Source organism: Daldinia decipiens (genome assembly GCF_022478715.1).
Source record: "Daldinia decipiens strain CBS 113046 unplaced genomic scaffold F4813scaffold_3, whole genome shotgun sequence".
In the NCBI taxonomy this organism is placed as follows: Eukaryota; Fungi; Ascomycota; class Sordariomycetes; order Xylariales; family Hypoxylaceae; genus Daldinia; species Daldinia decipiens.
This window is the reverse complement of record NW_026054546.1, coordinates 1,282,507-1,304,437: the sequence shown is the minus strand read 5'-3', so window position 1 is coordinate 1,304,437 and position 21,931 is coordinate 1,282,507. Positions and strand designations below refer to the sequence as shown.

The following is a 21,931-nucleotide window of genomic DNA, read 5'->3' as shown; positions in this document are numbered from 1 at the left end:
CCACTTCCAACATTTAGGAGTTACCATGTATGTACATACTTGTCTCCTTATCGATAATTATAGGGACCCCGTAGCGGGGCTGGGAGAATAAGGGGGATGATCGGATCCCCTTAGCAACCAATTATGGACGTCGAAAGAGGCAGAAAGAAGTACACAAAGGATGTAAAGATGTACACAATCACCAAAGCATTCCCAACTCGGCAGCTCGATGCAACGTTAGCAACACAACACCACGAGAAAGAGAAGAGAAGAGAAGAGAAACAGTGATTATGCAGAGTTAACCTGTATTTACTACTATTTCTCCAGCCTCTTAATTGTTGTATGCCTTTTAAGCCATTAAGCCATTAGTCCATTAGTATTTCAACCCGATCCCGCGCCGCGCCTCGCCTCGCCTCGCCTGTAATCCTGCTACAATATTTCATCTTCTACAAAGCCGAGATCCCGCAATAAAGGAGACCTTTCGAATAATAATTCTACCCAACCGATCGCAGCCCGAATCGAATTCAAGTATTTGCGATCCACGCTCGTCGTATCCTAGTATCTAGTATCTAGTATCTAGTCTTCGACTTCTTCGGAAAGCGATAAATAGTCGAAGGCGAAAAGGATCGCATAAATACGACTTCGAATTGCATCGCGCCCGCTCGTTCTACTTAAGCTTCCCCTGAGCGGCCGGGGGGCCTCGCCTCATCCAAGATGGCTCACCAGTGGATCAACGTCCAACAGAAGACGTTTACAAAATGGTTAGCCGCCATTTCATTTGATACTTCTTTTACGATGAGATTGCTAGTAGCAGTAACTAACACGACTGGAATGTTAGGATGAATAACAAGATTTTGCCGAGGGGTTTAGTGGTTAAGGATCTCGTTGCCGACCTCAGCGATGCTGTAGGTATATCCGCTGCCAGACCGATATATCTTTTAGCTGACAATATTAATTCGTAGGTGCTTTTAATACACTTGCTCGAATGCTTGTCCAACGAATCGTTGGGACGATATGCGGCGAAACCGAAGTTGCGAGTACAGAAGTTCGAGAATGCCAACACGGCGCTCAACTTTATTACGTCGAGGGGGATTCAGATGACCAATATCGGTGCAGAAGATGTAGTCGACGGGAATCGCAAAATTATCCTAGGTCTTATTTGGACTCTTATTCTGCGATTTACCATTAGCGATATTAACGAGGAGGGTATGACAGCCAAGGAGGGTCTTCTCCTGTGGTGTCAACGTAAAACGGCCTGTTACGACGAAGTCGACGTTCGGGATTTCAGTAGTAGCTGGAACGATGGACTCGCCTTCTGCGCGCTGTTAGACATCCATCGACCCGATCTTATCGACTACGACGCTTTAGACAAATCCGACCACCGAGGGAACATGCAACTAGCATTCGATATCGCCAGTAAGGAGATCGGTATCCCCGACTTGCTTGATGTCGAAGATGTTTGCGATGTTGCTAAGCCTGATGAGAGGAGTTTGATGACGTATATCGCCTACTGGTTCCACGCGTTTTCGCAGATGGAGAAGGTAGAGAATGCTGGCCGACGAGTAGAGAAGTTCGTTAACAACATGCAAGGAGCATGGGAGATGCAGAGTGCCTACGAGAAGCGGATGGCAGAGTTGTTACGACAGATCAGGGAGCAAGTAGAACAATGGCAGCAAGCAACTTTCGAAGGAACGTACGTCGACGCAAAGAGGCAAGCAACCGAGTTCGCATCTTATAAGAGGGGTAAGAAGAGAGAATGGGTCGCCGAGAAGAGTGACCTGGCTACGTTATTAGGAAACATTAAGACTAAGCTTGGGACCTACCGACTTAGAGCGTATGAGCCCCCTCCAGAGCTGTCGTTAGAGACCACGGATAGAGAATGGGCTAAATTAACCGAGGCTGAGATGATGCGCGCCCAACTGATTAACGAGACTATTCGAGAGTGAGTTCCTCTTAGGCATAGTTGATTCTCCTTCGCTGACCATTACCGCAGTATCAAGAACGCCCTACGTAAATCGTTTGCCGACAAGGCCAACGACTTTGCGCTGGCTCTTAATACAATGCAAATAGCCATCTCGGGTCTCGAAGGAGATGTAGAAGATCAACTTCTGCACGTGCGAAAACTAAGCGATAACCTGCCGCCGCTGGACGCTTACCTAGAAAAGATCGCAGCCGTCGACGCCAAGTGTCAGGAAGCTAACATCGAAGAGAACGACTTCACAACTTACACGTACGACGAGCTGCTATACGAACTGGGGCTCATCAAGTCGTCGGTGCAGAAGAAGCTCGCCTTCTTAGAGAACCAGATGGTGGCGCGCAGCATGACGAACCTAACACCGATCCAGCTAGAAGAGTTCGAATCCGTGTTCCGATACTTCGACCGGGACGACACGAACTCTCTGGCAGAGCTGGAGTTCTCGGCGGCACTGGCGTCCTTGGGTCTGGTGTTTAGCGAGGACGAGATGCACGACTACTTCGCGGAGACGTCGCGGGGTCGCGACAGAGTCACATTCGAGCAGTTCATCCGATTCATGGTGGACGTGACGGAGGACCAGAATACCGCCGAGCAGGTGTTCCAGAGCTTCCGCGAGGTGGCCGACGGCAAGCCGTACGTCACCGAGATGGACCTGCGCCACTCCCTCGTCCCCGACGACGTCATCGAGAAGCTCTGCGAGATTGTGCCTCAACACAATGGCCCCGACATGGCGCAGGATCGCGGCGTCCCCCAGTTCGATTATATCAGCTTCATGGAGAAGCTGATTTCCGGACCTGAGCGCCGCGATAGCAATAGCGGTGGTGCTGCTCCTGGTGCTGCGGCGGCGGGGGCGGGGGCGCCGCTCCAGGATATTACGAATGGCAGGGCTAGTCCGACGAAGAAGGCTAATGGGTATCACTAAATCTCCCAAGTCAACTCGAGTCGAGTTGGGGCAAGTCGAGCGTGGCCTGACTTATAAGAGTGCCAGGGCTACTACATACAAACAAACACACACACACACACACGTACAGACATACGTACGTATTTAATAACAAGTAAGGCGGGCAAGGAATCTCCGCGCTCGAACCCAATCAGCTGCGTTAGACTGCATTTATACTTTTTTTTTTCATGTTGCGGACTACCCCCTTGTATGCGCTGGGAGGTCGGAGGAGGAGGAGGAGGAATCGTGGTCGGATTAAAAGGAGAACCTTCGCAGGGGCGACACTGGCTGGCTAGGCTAGGCTAGGCTAGGTTATCTATGTCGCTACGGAAGCAAGTTAATACAGAGACGGGGAGACGTGAGGTATGCATGGAGGGGAAATATGAGGAGGAAAAAAGCTGACTGGCTATGAGCTACCTGTGCTATGCTATGCTATGCTATGCTAGGGGGTCTGAGCTTAAAGAGAGAGAGAAAGAGATTAGGTTAGGCTACTTTTTAGGGAGCCGCATCGATCGGGCTGCGATGTGTGTGGTATATTGTGCAACTGCGTGTCATCTCGATGCCTCCTACGCTGGGGGAACTACGGTACGCTAAAATAAGGACTGTCATTAGGGCTGGCCATGCGTTTTGGGGCCTCGTCTTGCTGTGAGCCTGTGAGCCAGCCAGCCCGTTTCACTACTACTTACTAACTAAGTGTTTCCGTTTCTCGAAAGTCGGCGTTTTGCTTTGCTTTACGAGTTCGAGTTCGAGCCAAGTCAAGTTGAAAGTCAGGGTCCTGTTGATAGTTTATATATCCCCATCCCCCTTGATTAATACAATACAATACAATACAATACAATACGAAGATAATGCATAGTTGCACATAATCATCCCTTTTTTGGTTTTTAAAGTGTTTGTCTGTTTGTTATTTGATTTCATTTTATCTGATGATTTGTAGCTGAGACGTGAACGTGAGTATGGTGTTAAGTGTGTGAGTTACCATCAGCGTCTCACTTAGATTCTCACCCGGCCAACTCCCATTGCCTTCCTCTATATAAGATCAAAACCCTCCTCCATCTTAGTTGCGACGTTCCGTCGAAAAAAAAAAAAAAAAAAAACTCCAAAGCCATGCAAAATGCGCTATAGATAGGATACGTGCGTATGTTTCCAGCAATCGTAGTAAAGTTTAGTTATATATAAAGAACGAACCAACCGCCTATTCCTTGAAAGCATCCATATCCTTAAGAGCACCAGCCAACCGGCGGTAGTCTCGCAGTAGCTCTAAGACATCGCCAATCCTTAGGTCTGTAGGGTTCTGGAGTTCCATAAATTTCTTCTTGGGCGGATCTATTTTTGGGATATCTTTCGGCGGTAGCGCCGTGGCGATATCTGGAAATGCCTAGGCGAATATGTCAGTATAATATACTCGGTGTAAATATTCCTAAGATTCTCACCGTAGCTAAGTCTCCTCCGTCTGTCGTCTTAGCAGTACCATCCTTCGTAGGTGTCACAGGAATCGTCGCCGCGCGTCCAAACCCACGCATCATGCTTATTCCCGAGAAGCGGTTCATGGGATTCAGAGAATTGCCCAGATTCCGCATTGATTCGACCAAGGCCGGGTTAGATGATGCAGGCGACGACGTGGCGGTTGGAGTAGGAGTTCTCTCCTTATTATCCTCCGCGAACAGTACCTTTTTAGAGCTGCTTGTACTCTGAGCACTCCTTGTACTGTCTGTACTTCGATCCCTTACCGGCCTTTTACCACCAACAAGGGATAATAATTTATCATCCTTTCCAGGCGTTGGCCGCTCGGGATCCTCGGGTCCATGTGCCGAATTCCCATCAACCGAAGTATCATCTTCTGGAGGCGGGGTGCCTATGAGCTTCCGCGCCTCGTCTAGGGTTCGTGGGACAACTAGTTCCCGTCCGCTAGCGGAACTGTCTCGAAGTTTACCAAGTAAGAACTTATAGCTATCGCCTAGACTAGTTCCGATGTTCTTGAAACCTTGGTCGGCTGTGCTAAACAGCGAATCGCTTGCATTCCCAAAAGCCTGGGCTGGACTTTGAATAAGGTCGCTCAACCTGCGGCGTTGGATAGCAGCCCGCAAGCTGTCGGATGACGGTGAAGGTTTTGCACTCTTGGTATTGTCATGAGTTGCAGCAACCGTACTTGATATTGTCGCGGATAAGCCTGCCGTGTAAGCAGGTGGGAAGGTCTCCGTCCTTTGCATCTCAGGCCGGCTCTCTGATTTTAAGGGGCCCGACGACGCCTCGTCCGCTCTAAGACTGGCAAGATCTACTGTCTGTAAGAAAGTGATTGCGGCCTCGAGATTTGTTAAGCAATATGCGGCTTCTCCCTCCAGCTTTTCTTCCCATCGAAATCTCTGTATGAAATTGGAATCGCTAATTACAGCGAGTTTCTCAGGCGGCATAGTTATCAGCGTATAGATGAGCATCGGCATAATCTCGTCAGCTGACGAAGAAGGATGAAAGTGAGACAACGTGTCAACGATGCTCTTATGAGCAGCCTTGAGATGATTAAGCTTGCCCAGGGGGTACCTCTTCTCATGCATCAACATCAGATCTTTCCGGGCCTGGTCTAAGTATTCTCGAATCTGTTCTTGCTTCTTCATGCGGGCTTCAGGAGTGTCCTCGGAAACTTCTCCGAGGTCGACGCCTAAATCTGCAGGGCCAATGCCAACAAGAGCCAATGCGGCCGTCTTGGATCTAAGCTTGTCGTCCTGCGCCTCATCTTGGGTAGTCCGATGCCGATATATGCGGTCATAAATCCCTTCGCAAAGCCGTCTTTCAACCGCCTCCTCCAGTAGGACCCTCTTCTGCTCCAGTGCCTTCTTAGCTCGCTTTCTATCAGCAAACTCCTCAGCCGTGAGCATTTGTTGCTCTCCCTTGACTAGTGTTTCTTTAGCTTTCTCCTTGTTAGTAAAGGAAGCCGCTTTGGCTCTTAGTAAGCTGGCTGGTGAGCTTTTAGAATAACTCGACGGAGTTGGCGAAGTTTCTCGCATTTGTCGGGTAGCAAGGCTGTCTATATGGGTTCGGATATGTGAAGCAGCAACGTGATAAAAATCTTGAAATAGCCTAGACAGATGATCGATATTCGGTGGTGAGGGGTGAACCTTAGCGGAAAGCGAGTCGATGAAGCTGAGGTAAACGTATTAGTCGTGTCCAGGCCAGGCCAAGATTCGTCTGAACTCAACTTGTCCGCCTTGCTAATCAGCTCAATTGGTATATCGTCCATATCCACCGAAGCGCGGGGTGCTTCAACTACATCATCAATAGTCTCCGACTCAAATGTATCCATCTTCTCTTTCTGCCTTTGTGGTGGAGTTTCCTGGGTAATTGTAACAGGCGGGATAGCACCATTCTCTGTGGTATTTGCGCGTTGGGGGGTGGGTCGAGGATCTTTCGTTTGCGAAGGAGAGTGACGGGGGAAAGTGCTCGAGGTGGCAAGCGATCCGGGTTTTGGCTCGGAGCCTTTGGAAGGGGTAGTAGGCGCCATGAAGAAGTGTGAGAAGCTGGATGTAATGTTATTAGTTAAAGAGCTACTATGTAATAGAGCAATGCGGAAGAGCATGAAGTATTTAACAAAGGTATGAAACATGTTGCAGGGACATCATACCTCTCCACTATGGACACGGAAGATACGAGCTGGCTCAGGGTATAGGGTATACCAAGACGACAATATATGTGGTATTATTATCTCTATCAGATTATGGCAGATAAAAGGAGAGCCATTAAGGCTAAGCAGGGCAAAACATGGATAGAGTGTGCATCAAGGCCAGATACAATGAGGAATAGCAAAGATTATGAGAGACGAGAGCGAATGTGTTATGTTTAGCAGTTGTGTAGGTGTGCAGGTGTGCAGATTGTTGTAAGAGGGAGTTTGCTATTCCGGGAAGCTCTCTGGATCTGCATCTGCATGTACAAGTTACTAGGTTACCCACTTAGATACATGTACTGCACTTAGATAGATACTGTACTTAGATAGGTAGGTATTTGTAGCACCTTAGCTAAGTGTAAGATGATAATGGAAGCTAAGCTCCACATCGATACATGATAAATGATAACGGGCTAATAATGGACTTAGGTAAGCACATATGTACCTAGGTATATAGCTTAGCCTTGCCTCAGGGGTAGAATTCAAACCTAAATACTTCTATATTACATGTAGGTCACTACCTACCTAACAAATATATTCTACGTACCTACCTACATATATAATATACCCACCTTAAACATGTCATTTGTTTATGTCTTAGAGTTTTGAATGCCGCTTTGGACTATATCAGCCTGTTATGTTTCTTATTGATTTCGGGCATCTCACTTTGGACATGGTCCTTCTTACCGTTCCCAATTAACACATGATAGGGAGCTACCAACTTATCCTTGTAAGCCTCGCATGTAGGTACCAGCTTATGTACATAGGACCAATGTTCATGCAAGCACCTGATGGAGATACGGTAGGATATATGTCTACATACCTATACATATGTGTGCAGCCTGCGAGGTAGATCAGCAAAACAGACGATAATAGTAGATGACACCTATGTGAAATCTCGGGTTTGGAACAGGTCATTTTTATGCTAGCTATGTATAAAAATCTTGAAAACACTGACAGATCTGAGCATGTTGCTAGAATGACCTAATGTCTGAATGTCTTAGTTACCTCGTACTCTTAATCAAGGACTGGGTACATAGGTACTTACCAAGGACATGGCCAACCTAAATGGTAAGGTTACCTAAGGGTAAGGCTCGGTGGTCGGAACTTTCATGGCCAGCAGCCTACCTGCTACCTAGTAAGCTGTCAGGCTGGACCAATGTTGTCATAGGGAGATAACCCGATAGGCAGCACTACTGTCCACGCGATAACAGCCCCAGGTTCGTGTGGGGACTCCAGGTGCCGTGATCACTGGACATACGCCTACCTTACCTTTATCCCATCATTCAACGTTTTAATACTCACCTCCTATCGAGACTTCTTTTATTTTTTTTTTCTTTTCATCTACCTGTTATCTAATCTACCCATCAATAACCTTACAAAACTTACACATTCATTTCTCCTGTCGCCCTAAATCCGGTATAAAAGCAGCAGCCATGGGTTCGAGGCGGAAACGCCAGGGTTCAACATGTCACTCCGCCGGCAGAGTGACAGCTCAACTGCTCTTGTCGTTCCTCGCAATATCCGCCTCTCCGGCGGCTGCTAGCCTCCAAAACCAAGAGGCGACATTCCCAGACACGCCGTTACTCACACCTTTAATACCAGAACCGCCGCAACCGGCCGAGCATACCTTTACACTACGTCACATATACCACCACGGGACGTACCGCCACCCTGGGCTTCACCGAAGGAAAGACATTCTTGAGCCAGAGGCTGAGGTATGGTTGGCCGGCGAAGATGGACATGCTGCGGAGCGAATAATGCCTTTGAAGGCAAAGAGTCAACCTCGGAAGATTGAGCGTCTGGTTGATCGACGGCCGAGCACTATAGATCCGTTGGTTGCCGAGGCCCGCCAACGCGGTTATGTCATCGCGAGCAGCCCATCTGCATGGGCTGTCGACGACGTCTTGGGCCCCGATGTCACCGATAAAGAAACCGTCTTGACCATGGCGTTGGTCGCGTCCGATGCATATGTGGAGAAACCCGGTATGCCGGACTGGGAAGAAGTTGGAGAGCCGTTCAATAGGAGTGCTGATTTCGGCTGGGAGACCGATGGACTCAGGGGGCATATCTGGGCCGACGAAAATAATTCCACCATCATCATTGGTCTCAAGGGAACGTCACCGGCCGTGTTTGATGGAGAGGGTACGACTACCAATGACAAGATCAACGATAACCTCTTCTTCAGCTGCTGCTGTGCCCAGCAAGGCCAATGGTCATGGCACCAAGTCTGCGACTGTGCAACTAGCACCTACACCTGTAACAACACGTGTGTGAAGACCGCTCTACGTGATGAAAATCGATACTATCAGGCAGTAAGAGAGTTGTACGCAAATGTTACGGAAATTTATCCGGAATCAGATGTCTGGGTTTCTGGACATTCACTGGGTGGAGCAGTTAGCTCTCTACTTGGTTTGACATACGGACTTCCTGTTGTGACCTTTGAGGCCGTCCCCGAGGCGTTGGCAGCCGGAAGATTGGGTCTTCCTGTTCCACCACACGCAGACCCCAACTTTCCTCAGACGCGGCAGTACACCGGAACGTACCACTTTGGACATACGGCCGACCCTATTTACATAGGAACATGCAATGGCGCAACCGCCTCGTGTTCTTTTGCAGGATACGCCATGGAGTCGGCATGTCATACCGGCTACGAGTGCACTTACGACACGGTTGCCGACCATGGCTGGCGAGTAGGTATCGGAACTCACAAGATACGATCTGTGATCAACGATGTCATTCGAAAGTACGATGACGTTCCGAAGTGCAAGTTTACCCCAGACTGCAGAGACTGCGCGAACTGGAAAATGTACGAGAGCAACAGTACGGATGGGACAACAACCTCGAGTAGCTCCACCACGACTAAGACGCGCACTCGAACGGCTACCTGCCAGACGCCCGGATGGTAAGCCCATTCAATTCCCCTTTTCTAAGATTAGCATAACTAACAACTCATAGGTGGGGCTGTCTTGACGAAACTACAACGACGGGAACTCCTAGCACTACCACTTCAAGCAGCTCGACTTCGACCTGTAAGACCCCAGGATGGTTCGGCTGCAATGACGAAACTACTACCACCACCACGAGTACTACGTCTACCTCTACCTCTGTCACCACAACCTCGTCTACCACCTGCACATCACCGGGCTGGTGGGGCTGTAATGACAAGACGCCTGCAACCGTCAGTACCACCACCACTACCTCCCCGGCCCACGTAATTACCTCCCCCCCGCCAACACCAACCCCTACATCCGCCGCCCCCAAGCCGGAACCCACGACATCCCACTGCGTCGAGCGGAATTGGGTCGGTATGTGCAAGGAGTGGGAGAAATGCGCAAAAGACGCCACCGGCGCCGTCGTGTGCGAGGAGTGGGTCAACGACGAGATATAGAGGTGTATTCATATGTAAGTGTAGGCCTTCGCGCAGCCTACGTTGTGTTGATTAGCAGCATAGATCGAATTGCTTTATTGTTTATCCAGTTGGACTAGATTGGAGCTTTGTTGGCGCTTACTTGTTTACTTGGATCGCATTATTCGAGGGTTTTTTTTTTTCCTTGTTCTAATGTCGCACTACGACTGGGTTGAGGCGCCGATGTGGATTTTATTTATTTATCATCGTTGTTATTATTGTCACCATGGTTCATATGACCGACCGACTGACACGAGCATGAGTATATCATATCACCATATCATATCATATTCTTTTATACATATACACAAATATACATATACATATATATATCGTCTTATTGGTTTTGTTGTCACCGGCGTGGTATATCAAGTAGCTAGCTACAGGGCTAGGCTGTATGTCTTTTATATGGGTATGTATGAAGTCCAGTCAATCGGCGAGATACAACTGAATCAAAGACATTCGCGAATTTTAGTATAAATCCCTGCCTCCCTTCCTACCGACCGTATCCTATCAGCTCAGCCTCCTCGAGCCAGACCCTACCCCCTTTTTTCTTTCTTTTTTAATTGCCCCGGCCTAACCTAACTCCAGGAATCCAGATTCTTCAGCACACAACCCGGAGCCCCCTCCGCTCTAGTCGTTAACTTGCCGATAGTATACACTGTCTCTCCGTTCTCCCGGAATTTCTGCGCAACAGCCTCCGCATCGCCGGGGCTAACGACAGCAACCATACCCACGCCAGTATTAAACGTCCGCGCCATTTCCGTAGGCGCAACATTACCCGCAGCACGTAACCAGCGGAATACGGGAGGGAGTTGCCATGTGCTTACGTCGATCTCGGCAGCGAGACGGGGGGGGAGCATACGTGGTACGTTTTCGGTGAGCCCGCCTCCGGTGATGTGTGCAAGACCCTTGAGCTGTGATAGCGAGGCCAGGACGGAGCGGACGTAGATGCGGGTTGGTGTTAGGAGGGCCTCGCCTACATTTTTGGCAGAAGTATCCCAGGGGGCGGGGCTTGCGTAGTCTAGCTTCTCGCGCGCGAGGATGCGGCGGACGAGGGAAAATCCGTTGGAGTGAACACCGGATGAAGCAAGACCTAGAAGTACGTCGCCGTCGCCCATGGCGTCGAGACGCGGAAGCCGGCTGCTTGCGCGCATGACGCCAATGGCAGCACCAGCAGCATCGTAGTCATCCTCCTTGTACATACCCGGCATTTCGGCGGTCTCGCCACCGACTAGAGCACATCCGGCATCACGGCACCCAGCAGCGACGCTCTCGACGAATACGGCGGCGACCTCGGGATCGAGGCGGCTACAGCCGAAGTAGTCGAGGAACATGACGGGTTCAGCGCCCTGAACGACGAGGTCGTTGACGTTCATAGCAACCAGGTCGATTCCTACGGTGCTGTGGTTCTTAGTCGCTTGCGCGATCATGAGTTTAGTGCCGACGCCGTCGATGGCGCCAACCATGATAGGCGCATCGCTCGAAAAACCAGCTTTGGACAAGTCAACTTCACCTCCGAAGCCACCGATTTCGGCGTCGGCGCCGGCACGCCTAGTTGATCGGACGGCGGTTCGTATCCGCTCGACGAGCTGGTTTCCGGCGTCGATGCTAACGCCTGCCTCTGCGTATGTCAGGGCTTCTTTAGTATCAGTCGTCGGCTTGAAGGCACGGTGGGCAATGTCTCTCCGATAGTACATTTTGTTGAACTGAATGAGCTTGACTCCTTCATATGCCTTGTCTACCGCGGCCCGGAGACTCTCTGCGGCAGTAGCGCTAGCAGCTATTACTCGGCCGCCCGCTGTTTGCAACTTGTCATTTGCTAGTTTTGTGCCAGCGTGGAAGATGTTGATGTCTTCGGGAGGGGTCTGGACGGTTATCTCGTCGCCCTTGGCGTAGGACTCGGGATATCCACCAGCAGCAACGACGACGGTTGCGCTGAATCTGGGCTCGATGTTAATCAGAACGCTATCCAGATAGCGCTCTGAACAGGCCACCATGATCTTAGCCAGATCTGTGTCTTGCGATAATAAAGGCAGAACAGTCTGAGTCTCTGGGTCACCAAATCGGACGTTGTACTCAAGAACCTTGGGGCCAGCCGAAGTGATCATGAGCCCGGTGAAAAGGATACCAACAAAAGGCATCTCATCCTTTCGCATGCCATCGATAGTTGGCTGGATAATATCACGATCGATTTGCGCCACAAGGTCCGGTGTAGCAATATTAGTCGGCGCATAGCATCCCATACCGCCCGTGTTCAAGCCTGTGTCTCCCTCCCCTATTCTCTTGTGGTCTTGCGCAGGCGGTAGAGATTTTATCGTGTAGCCATCGCTGAAAGTCAGGATGCTTAGCTCGTCACCAGTCAAAAATTCTTCAATGACGACTTCATCTCCCGCAGACCCGAATTCCTTGTTCTGCATAATATCCTTAAGGGCTTGTTGCGCCTCCTCCTTCGACGTGGGTATGATGACACCCTTTCCAGCAGCCAGTCCGCTTGCCTTGATTACTACGTCGTGTTGCACGCGGTCGAGGTATTCCCGTGCCTTATCGTAGTCGGAGAAGTTTTCGTATGCGGCTGTTGGTATATTGTGCTTCTTCATGAAGTCTTTAGAGAAGGTCTTACTGCCCTCCATCTGTGCAGCCTTCTTTGAGGGGCCGAAGCTCTTAATACCCGCATTTTCGAAGAAGTCGACAGCTCCTGCGACAAGAGGGGCCTCAGGACCAGGGATCACGTAATTGAGGTTATTTGCTTTTGCGAGTTCGAGTAAAGCTGGGAAGTCTTCGGCTGACACCGAAGTGTTATTGGTGACTTTGGGACATGTCGCTGTGCCTCCGTTTCCTGGAACAGCTATAATTGATTCTACTAGAGGCGACTGGCTGAGCTTCCACGCAATTGCGTGTTCTCTCCCACCATTGCCAATGAGAAGAACACGGAGAGGGTATTCGATCCCCATGGCTGAAAAGTGTATAATTTGTCAAGATGAGAGCAATTGTTGATTATAAGGATTATAAAGATTATAACCTAACCCGGCCCTGGGTTTTAAGGGAAGTGACAATTATGTGTGTACATGTTGTAACTTCCATCTTCCAAAATTTTCTGGCTGTAAAAATGCCCCTCACCTGAGAAGTTACCCCTCCCCCGCATATCTAGCGGGGCCGCTATGTACCTACCTGCATCACAGCCTGCTTACATGTAATGCACTTACATACCTCGAACAGTTTCATACATGTACCTAGGTTAGGTAACTTGGAAACGCAACCTTTTATCGAAACGGGTTGCTGCATGTTCGAGTCAGCAGCAAGTTTGAATATACATGTAAGGTACCTATGTAACATAGGTATGGTACAAGTATAACTACTAGTTTAAAGAGAATACATAATAATAAGGTTAGGCTAAATAGGATTTACTAAGATCTATACCAAAGTTTAGATCGTCTATCTGTAGCGTACGAAACCTGCATGCATCCTTTAATAGAACACCTTCGATACTCCAATGAGGTACTCTCCAAGTCCCCAAACAAGCAACCGAGTGATCAAACACTAGCGTAGATTAGATAAGGCACGCTTAGCCTAGATGAGACAAGAAGTATGCGGCTCATCGGCTCATCTATCAGGAGGACAGGAGGGGTGACCCCCCCTTAGTCCAACTATATCGAGACAACTTCTATCGATGCAGTTCCTACGGACCTACATATGTTTTTGATTGACTAACCAACTACATACAAGATAATCCACGCCAGAACCATTAACTACTAATTAATCGTCATCACTATGCTCTTCATTGGATTGACAGGTTCGATTGCCACTGGCAAATCAACCGTGTCTTCCATCCTTTCCTCGCCGCCTCACTCACTGCCAATCATCGATGCAGATATACTGGCGCGCAAAGTTGTAGAACCTGGAACAAGTGGCTATAAATCCATCGTGAAGCACTTCGGCCCTACAACGCCGGACTTGCTAATTCCTGTCTCCGAGTCTATGCCTGCCGATGGCCCAGACGGCAAAGGCAGACCACTGAACAGACCGGCGCTGGGCAGACGTGTCTTCGGTAACAGCGAAGAGCGCAAGAAAGACCGAGATGTTCTAAACCACATTGTGCACCCAGCTGTAAGAAAGGAGGTGTACAGGTCCATCTTTCGGAATTACGTGAAGGGTCATTGGGCCGTCGTCTTGGACGTGCCACTACTCTTTGAAAGCGGCTGGGATAGGCTATCCGGCGTGGTGATGGTAGTAGCTGTCAGAGACCCCGAGGTGCAGATGAAAAGACTTAGACAACGTGACCGGCATCTGAGCCGAGAAGATGCGCAGAACCGCGTTCTAAGCCAGACGGACGTGAGGTTGAAAGCGAAGAGATGTGAGGCAAGAGGAAAGGGGAAGGGGGTAGTTATATGGAACGACGGTTCGAAGGAAGAGCTAAAAGTTAATATAGATGCCGCGCTCGCAGAGATCAGAAAAAGCAGTCCTCCGTGGTGGAATTGGATATGCCTCCTCGTTCCTCCGGTTGGCGTTGCTGCAGGCACGTGGGTGTACTGGCAAAATATTCGCGCCAACAAGAAGTGGAAAGAGATGGAGTTGGATGAGAAGTCAAAGTTATAATTATGAGTCTCACATGGTAATTTCTTAAGTATATGCGAGTTTGATTACTTTACTGGAATACTACAGGTGTTGCGTTTATACACATTGCATGTAATATTGCATGCAACATCTTATCGGGTATATATAATGCTTATGTGTTGTGGTTGCCATGGATAATCGAATGGAGAATGGAAAGGGTGACGTGACGTAAGGAAACACTCTTCATTCACCAGCAGGGAAACAGGCACTTGTTCAAGTCATTCGCAATTCCCTTTTTATCTTAGGCAGTCTACGTACCTACCTTATTACTTACCCAGATAATGTAGCTAATTTCCAAAATCCCACTTCAGTTTCTAGGTTAGATAATTATTATATTTGTCCATTGATAAGCAAATCCAACCCCGTCACACAGTTTTGATCATATTCGACAACAACCTCCTGACTCAACTTTGGAAGTTTTCTGATTCTTACGCCCAACCCTGTCGGTCCTGTCAATCCTGTCAATCCTGTCAACCCTAGGTTAATGCTATCCTTCTTTTTCATAATTTACTACGAAATTGAATATTTATCGTGTGATTATTTATACCTATCCGGCGCTCGATACCGCCTCTGAGTCCTCTCCTTTATTACCATATTAAGGAGTACCTCGACACAATCTAGGATTTGATAGGTCTAGTCGGATAGTTCAAGTCGACTTGGTAATATGCCACCCAATTCATTTTATGAGTGGGTGGCTGGCCAAAACGCACCTCATAGTTCGACGCCTAAGAAACCTCGTCCAGTTCTTGCACTCCAACTCGAGACTGACGATGAATACGAATCCGACATTTTGAAGCTTACATATCCTAGAACGGGACGAACCAGACTGCCCCGTGGAAAGAAAGTTCGATTCACAGACAACGCCCATCAGGTTGAAGCCAAGGAACCACGTTTCCAGTCCTCGCCTGACGTGGACACAGATGCTAGCAGTACAGCGGTTGAAGTTAATAGCAGCGATGATGAAGCGGCTACAGACGAAGATATAATCCTAGATTGTCCCTGTACGAACTGCATTGCAGCGCGGAGGAGATTGAAGAAGACAAATCAGACTAAAGGAAAAAGCAAGAAGCAACAAAACGTCTCGACCGCGGATGGAAGCAACAACGCAGCTGCTGTACACGCCAGACACAAGGCGAAGAAGGCTAAGGAAGCAGAAGCACTAAATTCCAAAGGAGTAAATAGCAAACGAAGACCTAAACAAAAGTCCAAACATGTCAGTAAGAAGTCTGATAGTGAAGTGGAGACAACGGAAACTGAGACTGATACCGACGCTGGGACTGGCGAAGAAACTGGAGGTGAAAGCGAGTCCGAAAGCGAGTCCGAGTCTGAGAAAGAGCCTCACAAGGGAAGAGGGAAGAATAAGGACAAGCAGAAGAAGCGGAATAGCCAAAGCAAGAAAACGAAGCAGGGAAAACAGAATAAGAAAAAGAATAAACAAGACAACCAGAATACCAAGGAAGGAAGGTCGGACAGCGAGGACAAGAATGAAAAACAAGACCAGCAAAAGGATGGTCGTAAGCAGGGTACAAAGGAGAAAGGAGCATCTAAGCAAGACAGCTTAGATGAGGATAAGATTCTTCAGGAGGCCGACGCAATCAAAAAGAAGCGAGCAGAAACGAATCAATATCCACCCCAGAATCCTCCATATGCACCCCAGCAAGTAAACTTCCTTATGCCATCTCATGCTCGTATGTTGCAGGTTGAGCACGCTGTCGAATTACCCAATGATCCTCGACCAAATGCTTTCTTTGATGGGGTACACGGAATCATGCGAGTATATCATGGACCGCATTACGGTAACGCATATGGACAACTCTACCCCAACGCACCATATGTAAACCAGAACCCAACCGTCAACGTGTCATACCCAGTACATAATCCGTGGCAAGCTGCTGGGTTCCAGTCCTTCCCTGGAGGACAGCCTCCGCTACCTCCACCACCACAACCACCACCTTATCTCCCCCAGCAAGAGCCTTCCCAACATCCTCCAGCCGCGACTCGGAGAGCGCCTGCAGATAATTCCTGGTTCCAAGGATATGGTAGCGTGACGATTGGTAAGCCTCCTGAACAAGCCCAGGAAGCCAAAGGCTCTAATTTTACACCAGACCCCGGCCGAAAGAACAACGAAGATTGGTCTGAACAACACAGTACACCTACCAAGAAGCCTATGAAGCAGGTAGAAACAAATCCAAGAAGTGATCGCGGCGGAAAATCGAATGTCATCCCGAGTATCGAGATTACCGACCCCGAGAAACCTCAGGGGAACGAAGGGGCTAAGGGCAAGTCATGGGGCATTCAGAGTGATCATGGCTCGCAAAAGGCCTCGGAATCCAAAGAGGGGGGAAATAATGATAGCAAGGATACTAACAAGGCTGGGCAGTCTGGAGGAGGCGGGTTCTTTGATGATGTGATTGCAAAGGCAGAACAATTATATAAGACCAACTCGGAACGCTTCAGTCCTGCACCCCAAAATGACGGTAACCAAACCAGTAACGGAAATTTTGGTGATAACAATGGTGGAGACTGGGGAGGTGTTACCAGCTGGGGGGACGGCAACAATGACGCTACTGCTGGTGATAATTCATGGGGTGGGAATGATGCGCAAGAAACCACTACAGGGGGCACAGATCCATCCAAACCGGCCGAAGATAATAGCAATGGCAATTCTTCCGAACCGGCTGGAGGCAATGCTAGTATTGATAATGTGGCGGTACATGGTGATCCGAGCGGCAAAAAGGATGGCGACAATGGCAGCAAAAATGGTAGGAATAATGGCGGCAAGAGTTCTAAGCGCAGTACTCCGCCTAAGGGACCGCCTGGGTGCTGGGTCAGTAATCCACCATCAGAGAACGAGGACTCGAAACCTCGCGCCAGTCCGGACAACGTCGGACCCCCTACTAGTGGAAACGGTAATGACAAGAAAGGGAAGGGAAAGGGGAAGCAAAAGGAAAAAGGCAAGTCTGAGAACAAACAGGCTTCCGGGAGTGGTAACGGTAACGGTAACGGTAACGGCGGCTGGGGCACCAACACGGGCTGGGGAGACCCGGACGTGGCTCAGAGCTCCGGCGGCGCCTTCGACGACGACGATAAGAACAAGGATGGCAAGGAGCAGCAGAACGTCGAATGGTAGAGCTTATACGATTACGCGCGCTCTTCTTTCAAACTGTGGAAATAGTCATTCCATGATCATCCTTCATCCCTATTTACACCGAATCAGTTTCCTAGGCGAAATCCCGGGGAAGCTCATGGTCTGACACAATTCTCGTTTATGGATAGAGCTGCTATCAATTCGCTTGTATTATATATTTCTCCTTGCTGTTTGGTATTACATACTCGGACAGGCGTTTTGGTCGGCTAGGGGAGGGAGATATCGAGGCCGTTATATGGAATCAGGGGATAGGGGAATCAAGAACTAGGAATTAAGGAAAAGCTAGCTAGCTAGCTACGTAGCAGCTGGTTATGGGCACAAGTAGAGAAATACAATAAATTTAGGCCCTTCACGCATGAGTACACGCGCGTATACCTGAACATAAGGCTAAAGTATAGAAATACGGGTTGTCTTCCTGGTATACATAGCTCACCCTGCCTGTCGTAACGAGACTTATTATCCCCCTGAAATACTAAATTAACTTAACCTAGACACTTTACAAATAATCATAGGCCCGTCCTTGTAGATACCTGATAAAACGATGTTGTTGTACTTGAAATATATTATTGTGCTTGGGATAGGTAGGTATGCCGATATTACGTACCCGTCCGATATAAAAATATCTCGACGTATCGGAACGCAACATGTTTCGTACCAATGAAGCCTTCCCCTGATGTTACACCAAGCCCTAGGTTAGTCGAATTCACATCTCACAAGATGCCTACAATAAACACAGCAAAAATAAAATTCAGAGTGGAATAGTTGTTATTAATTCAATTCAGCAAGACTAAAAAAACAACTTATCTTTGCGTATAAGCAGAGTAGAAAGATATACTATCTGTTTTGTTGGTCGAAACCACTGTAGTTTTTTCTCTACGCAGAGAAACCTAGAGAATTATTTCACCAGCGCAAAACTTTTTTTTTGAAGCCAATGACGAAAGGAGAACCTCGGAAGCACATCGCAGAGAAGAATCAAGCATGGAAATCAAATCGACAATCTACCAATGGTATCCACCGAATCACAGCTAACACGTGCAATTTATGTCCACTACCTACTCCTCGTCGGAGTCTTCCTCAGCCTCGTCTAGCCACTTGATGAAGGGCTCGGCAGCGCGGCGGATCTTCTTGGAAGTAGAAAGATCTACGTATTTCTTGCTCGCCTTGGATCCCCACTTCTTGAGTATGTCCTCACTGACGAGGAGGTCCTTGTCGTAGAATTGGTGAAGGATCTTGACGATCTTATCACTGGTCAGCAGCTCGGGGTGCTCCTTGCCCTGAGCGGCAAGGAAACGTTCGAGACCGCCCAGCAAGGCCTTCTCATGACGCTCCGACGTTATAATCTAAGAAAAGTTAGTATATGATTCACATGACTAGTATAGCGTTCTTGTAAGACATACCTGCTTGAGCATTGCAGCGCGCTTGGGAATCTGAGTGAGGATGTTCTCATCAAACAGAGTCTGGACCAAAACCAAGACAGTCTTGTGCTTGGTCTCGATTCCAAGTTCCTTGGCCTTCACATAAATTTGAATATCATCAACCTTGTTAATACAACCAGCCTTGGCAGCTTCCTCCTGGATCCAGTCACCCAGGGTGTCGTAGACGGTGTGACCACCGCTCTCTCCCTCATCGTCATCATCCTCGGCACCACCAAGAACGAGTTTCTGACGGAACTCGCTGGGGAGCTGGCTCTGACGGGCCTTGACGGCCTTCTCGGACATATCGACGGCCCAGTCGTCATCTCTGACGACGGCAGGGGCGTCAATAACTTGGGCGTCAGCATTGATCTTGCGAGTGAACTCATCGTCGCTACCAGCATCGTCCTCGTCTTCATTCTTGTCACCGCTCCCGTTGGAACCGTTCTCGGAATTCTCACCGCCGCTTCCCTGGCCGTTCTCCTTGCCGCCGTTCTGCAGAGCTTGCTGCTTGGCCTTACGAGCGGCCTTGCGTTCAGCTTTGTCTTTCTTGCCGCCTTTCCTAGGCTGGTTCTTCAGAATGAAGCCACTAAGTTTTAGACGAAGATCAACGTCGGTGCGTTGGCCACAGGCCTTGCAGTCAAGTACGATGTGGCCATCTTTGATGACAACGTCTGTCTCGGGGTTCTTGCACTTCTTGCAGAGGACAAACTTGTTGATAAAGCCGTCAAGATGGTCCTGAAGCTTAGAAGCCTCGTGAGCACCGTTGATGATCCAGCGGTCATCCGGAGGGTCAATATTGGTCTGAGCGCCAAGCTCAAATCCGAAGTACTTGATGACATATGACCCAGGGCGGGCAAGAGACTGAGCAACGCTGCTCAGATTGACGACGACAGTCTTGATACCATTGCCTTTGCCTTCAATCTTAGTCTGAATTCTTTCCATCTTGTAGCGATAGAAGGCATCGGTGACATCACGACGAACGTTGACGAGCGCCATTTTTGCGGTATTGTGTTAGATAGGCTGTCGAAGTAGAGACACGGGAGTAAATTTTATCGGTCGGGAGGATCGAATTCCTTGAATATAGGGAGGAAGGGGACTAGATAGTCATTCGTAGGTGACGACGACGAGTGAAGCAGGAGGGGATTGAGTGAGCCAGAATCTCAGTAGAGAGGACTGTTCCTAGTGGACATAGGGAAGACTGGATTATAGTTGCCAGCGTTGGAAGGCATTAACTCGGGCGATTCGTAGTCGATTCGTTTTCAACCAACGGAGCTGATATTAGGGCTACAAGGTTTTCGCGGTATGCGAAACGACTGCAGCGTAAGAGGGGGAAGGTGTCTAAACACAGCGGGCTTGTCGTGCTGATACATAAACAACAGTGTATCCTGTTACCCTTTTATGTGTAGGGTGTATTTGGTCGATGTATTGAGATAACAAGCAGAAGCAGACCTCGAATGCCGAAAGGTTGTTCACAAGGCCTCTTGTATCGGTGCGCCTGGAGCGTAGATGTGCAAAAGCGTAGGTGGTTAATAGGAATAGAGTAGGTGGTTTTTATTTGAACTGGCGTAAGATGCCTAAGTGCAAAACAGGAGATGGCAGCGATTGCCGCAGATTTAAATCCTGTTGTAAAAGTACCTAATGAGCAGTGCTGAAAACACAGCCGTGGTCTGGCGCGAGTTTTGTTGCTTGGTTGTTGTGATGGGCGGTGGTGGTTGTAGTTGGAAGGATTAAAAAGGAAAAAAGAGGGAAGTTTTGTTGGGAAGTGTGGAAGAAATGGAAGTGGGAGACTAGAAAAAGAGGAGGGCAGTCAAAGAAATGGCCCTGAAGGAAATCGCGGCGGTGGTGGATGAATAATGAAAACTGTGCAAAAAGCACCGTCCGGCGCCCGCAGTTACATACATAGGTACCTTTACCTGAACACATCCCACCTGCCCACCTGCCCACCTGCCCACCTGCCCACCTAAAATGCAAACTCTACATAGTACATAGCACGAAAAAGCCTTCCTGTAGGTGGGGCTTAAGCCGCCCAGATTTGAATTTTGTCCATTAGCGATGCTTGTGTCGGTACCTACCTAGCCTTTGGGTCCGCGCTTTAACATGAGCTTTAACATTTAGCGGGTACATTTAAACATTACTCGCGAGAGCCTTTCCATCAAGTACCTCTCTTTTTAGGCACATATTGCATGCAGTGACGATTGGAAACCCTAAGAAACATTCTACGGGCTGCTATGGGAAAAGGAGAAGCCGAGGGAAGGGGAAAGCCGAGAGGCTCTCGGAGCTAAGCTAAACCGCTTAACTGTATTGTAATGCTAATGCTATTATTAATAATGCTAATGTTAATGTAGCATATCGGCTTTATTGGCTACGTCCGCAAGAGCGAGGCGAACAATTCTGGTATTTAAGGCTTCAGCCGATAGAACATACCCATGACTGCTAAATACATACATTAGGTACTGTAGATGCATATAGTTAAACACAGTCGTATTCGAGATTTTACATCCGAGAGGATTTATGAGAAGGGATAATTATCGCGTACATGTACATATCATGTATTACAAGTTGCGAGCAGTGCAGCGCCGGATGCATACAAACTCTTTTTCCGGACTTTATCTAATAGCCCGAAGCTGACGTTATATAGTATGGCACATATCTTATAACTGTGTACATCCGAGGCTTCTATGTATCTACAAAGCCTTACTCATGTCGGGCATGTATTCCCCAAGTAATACATAGCATAGGTAGGTATGGCAAATCTGCGCCTTACATACGGTCTGCAGTGTATGCAGCGTATGCAGC

At 48.6% G+C, this 21,931-nt stretch overlaps 7 protein-coding genes across 7 annotated transcripts; 4 read left to right on the top strand and 3 right to left on the bottom strand.

Annotated features, from left to right (window-relative positions):
* The first annotated feature begins 171 nt into the window (after nt 1–171).
* F4813DRAFT_346230 (calponin homology domain-containing protein) lies at nt 172–3,338 on the top strand. Its single transcript, XM_049241833.1, has 4 exons — nt 172–740; nt 818–884; nt 942–1,921; nt 1,973–3,338. Exons 1-4 carry the CDS (start codon nt 694–696, stop codon nt 2,874–2,876), a joined length of 1,998 nt encoding a protein of 665 aa, XP_049103892.1. The 5' UTR covers nt 172–693; the 3' UTR covers nt 2,877–3,338.
* A 448-nt stretch (nt 3,339–3,786) lies between these two features.
* Nucleotides 3,787–6,817, bottom strand: F4813DRAFT_346228 (uncharacterized protein). The gene is made up of 4 exons (XM_049241832.1): nt 6,511–6,817; nt 6,089–6,406; nt 4,328–6,032; nt 3,787–4,272 (listed from the first exon to the last, which is right to left on the bottom strand). The coding sequence occupies exons 2-4, from the start codon at nt 6,388–6,390 to the stop codon at nt 4,090–4,092; spliced, it is 2,190 nt and encodes a 729-aa protein (XP_049103891.1). The 5' UTR covers nt 6,391–6,406; nt 6,511–6,817; the 3' UTR covers nt 3,787–4,089.
* Nucleotides 6,818–7,728: 911 nt separating this feature from the next.
* Nucleotides 7,729–10,289, top strand: F4813DRAFT_346227 (alpha/beta-hydrolase). Its single transcript, XM_049241831.1, has 2 exons — nt 7,729–9,454; nt 9,508–10,289. Exons 1-2 carry the CDS (start codon nt 7,986–7,988, stop codon nt 9,938–9,940), a joined length of 1,902 nt encoding a protein of 633 aa, XP_049103890.1. The 5' UTR covers nt 7,729–7,985; the 3' UTR covers nt 9,941–10,289.
* F4813DRAFT_346225 (phosphoribosylamine--glycine ligase) lies at nt 10,290–13,147 on the bottom strand. The gene has a single exon (XM_049241830.1). The coding sequence runs from the start codon at nt 12,910–12,912 to the stop codon at nt 10,540–10,542; it is 2,373 nt and encodes a 790-aa protein (XP_049103889.1). The 5' UTR covers nt 12,913–13,147; the 3' UTR covers nt 10,290–10,539.
* A 434-nt stretch (nt 13,148–13,581) lies between these two features.
* F4813DRAFT_346224 (dephospho-CoA kinase) lies at nt 13,582–14,918 on the top strand. Its single transcript, XM_049241829.1, has one exon. The coding sequence runs from the start codon at nt 13,730–13,732 to the stop codon at nt 14,552–14,554; it is 825 nt and encodes a 274-aa protein (XP_049103888.1). The 5' UTR covers nt 13,582–13,729; the 3' UTR covers nt 14,555–14,918.
* A 318-nt stretch (nt 14,919–15,236) lies between these two features.
* F4813DRAFT_398391 (uncharacterized protein) lies at nt 15,237–18,009 on the top strand (the record flags this gene model as incomplete). The annotated part of the gene is made up of 1 exon (XM_049248044.1): nt 15,237–18,009. The coding sequence occupies one exon, from the start codon at nt 15,237–15,239 to the stop codon at nt 17,700–17,702; it is 2,466 nt and encodes an 821-aa protein (XP_049103887.1). The 3' UTR covers nt 17,703–18,009.
* Nucleotides 18,010–18,627: 618 nt separating this feature from the next.
* F4813DRAFT_176730 (domain found in IF2B/IF5-domain-containing protein) lies at nt 18,628–20,450 on the bottom strand. Its single transcript, XM_049239270.1, has 2 exons — nt 19,118–20,450; nt 18,628–19,060 (listed from the first exon to the last, which is right to left on the bottom strand). Exons 1-2 carry the CDS (start codon nt 20,129–20,131, stop codon nt 18,773–18,775), a joined length of 1,302 nt encoding a protein of 433 aa, XP_049103886.1. The 5' UTR covers nt 20,132–20,450; the 3' UTR covers nt 18,628–18,772.
* Between the last annotated feature and the right edge of the window lie 1,481 nt (nt 20,451–21,931).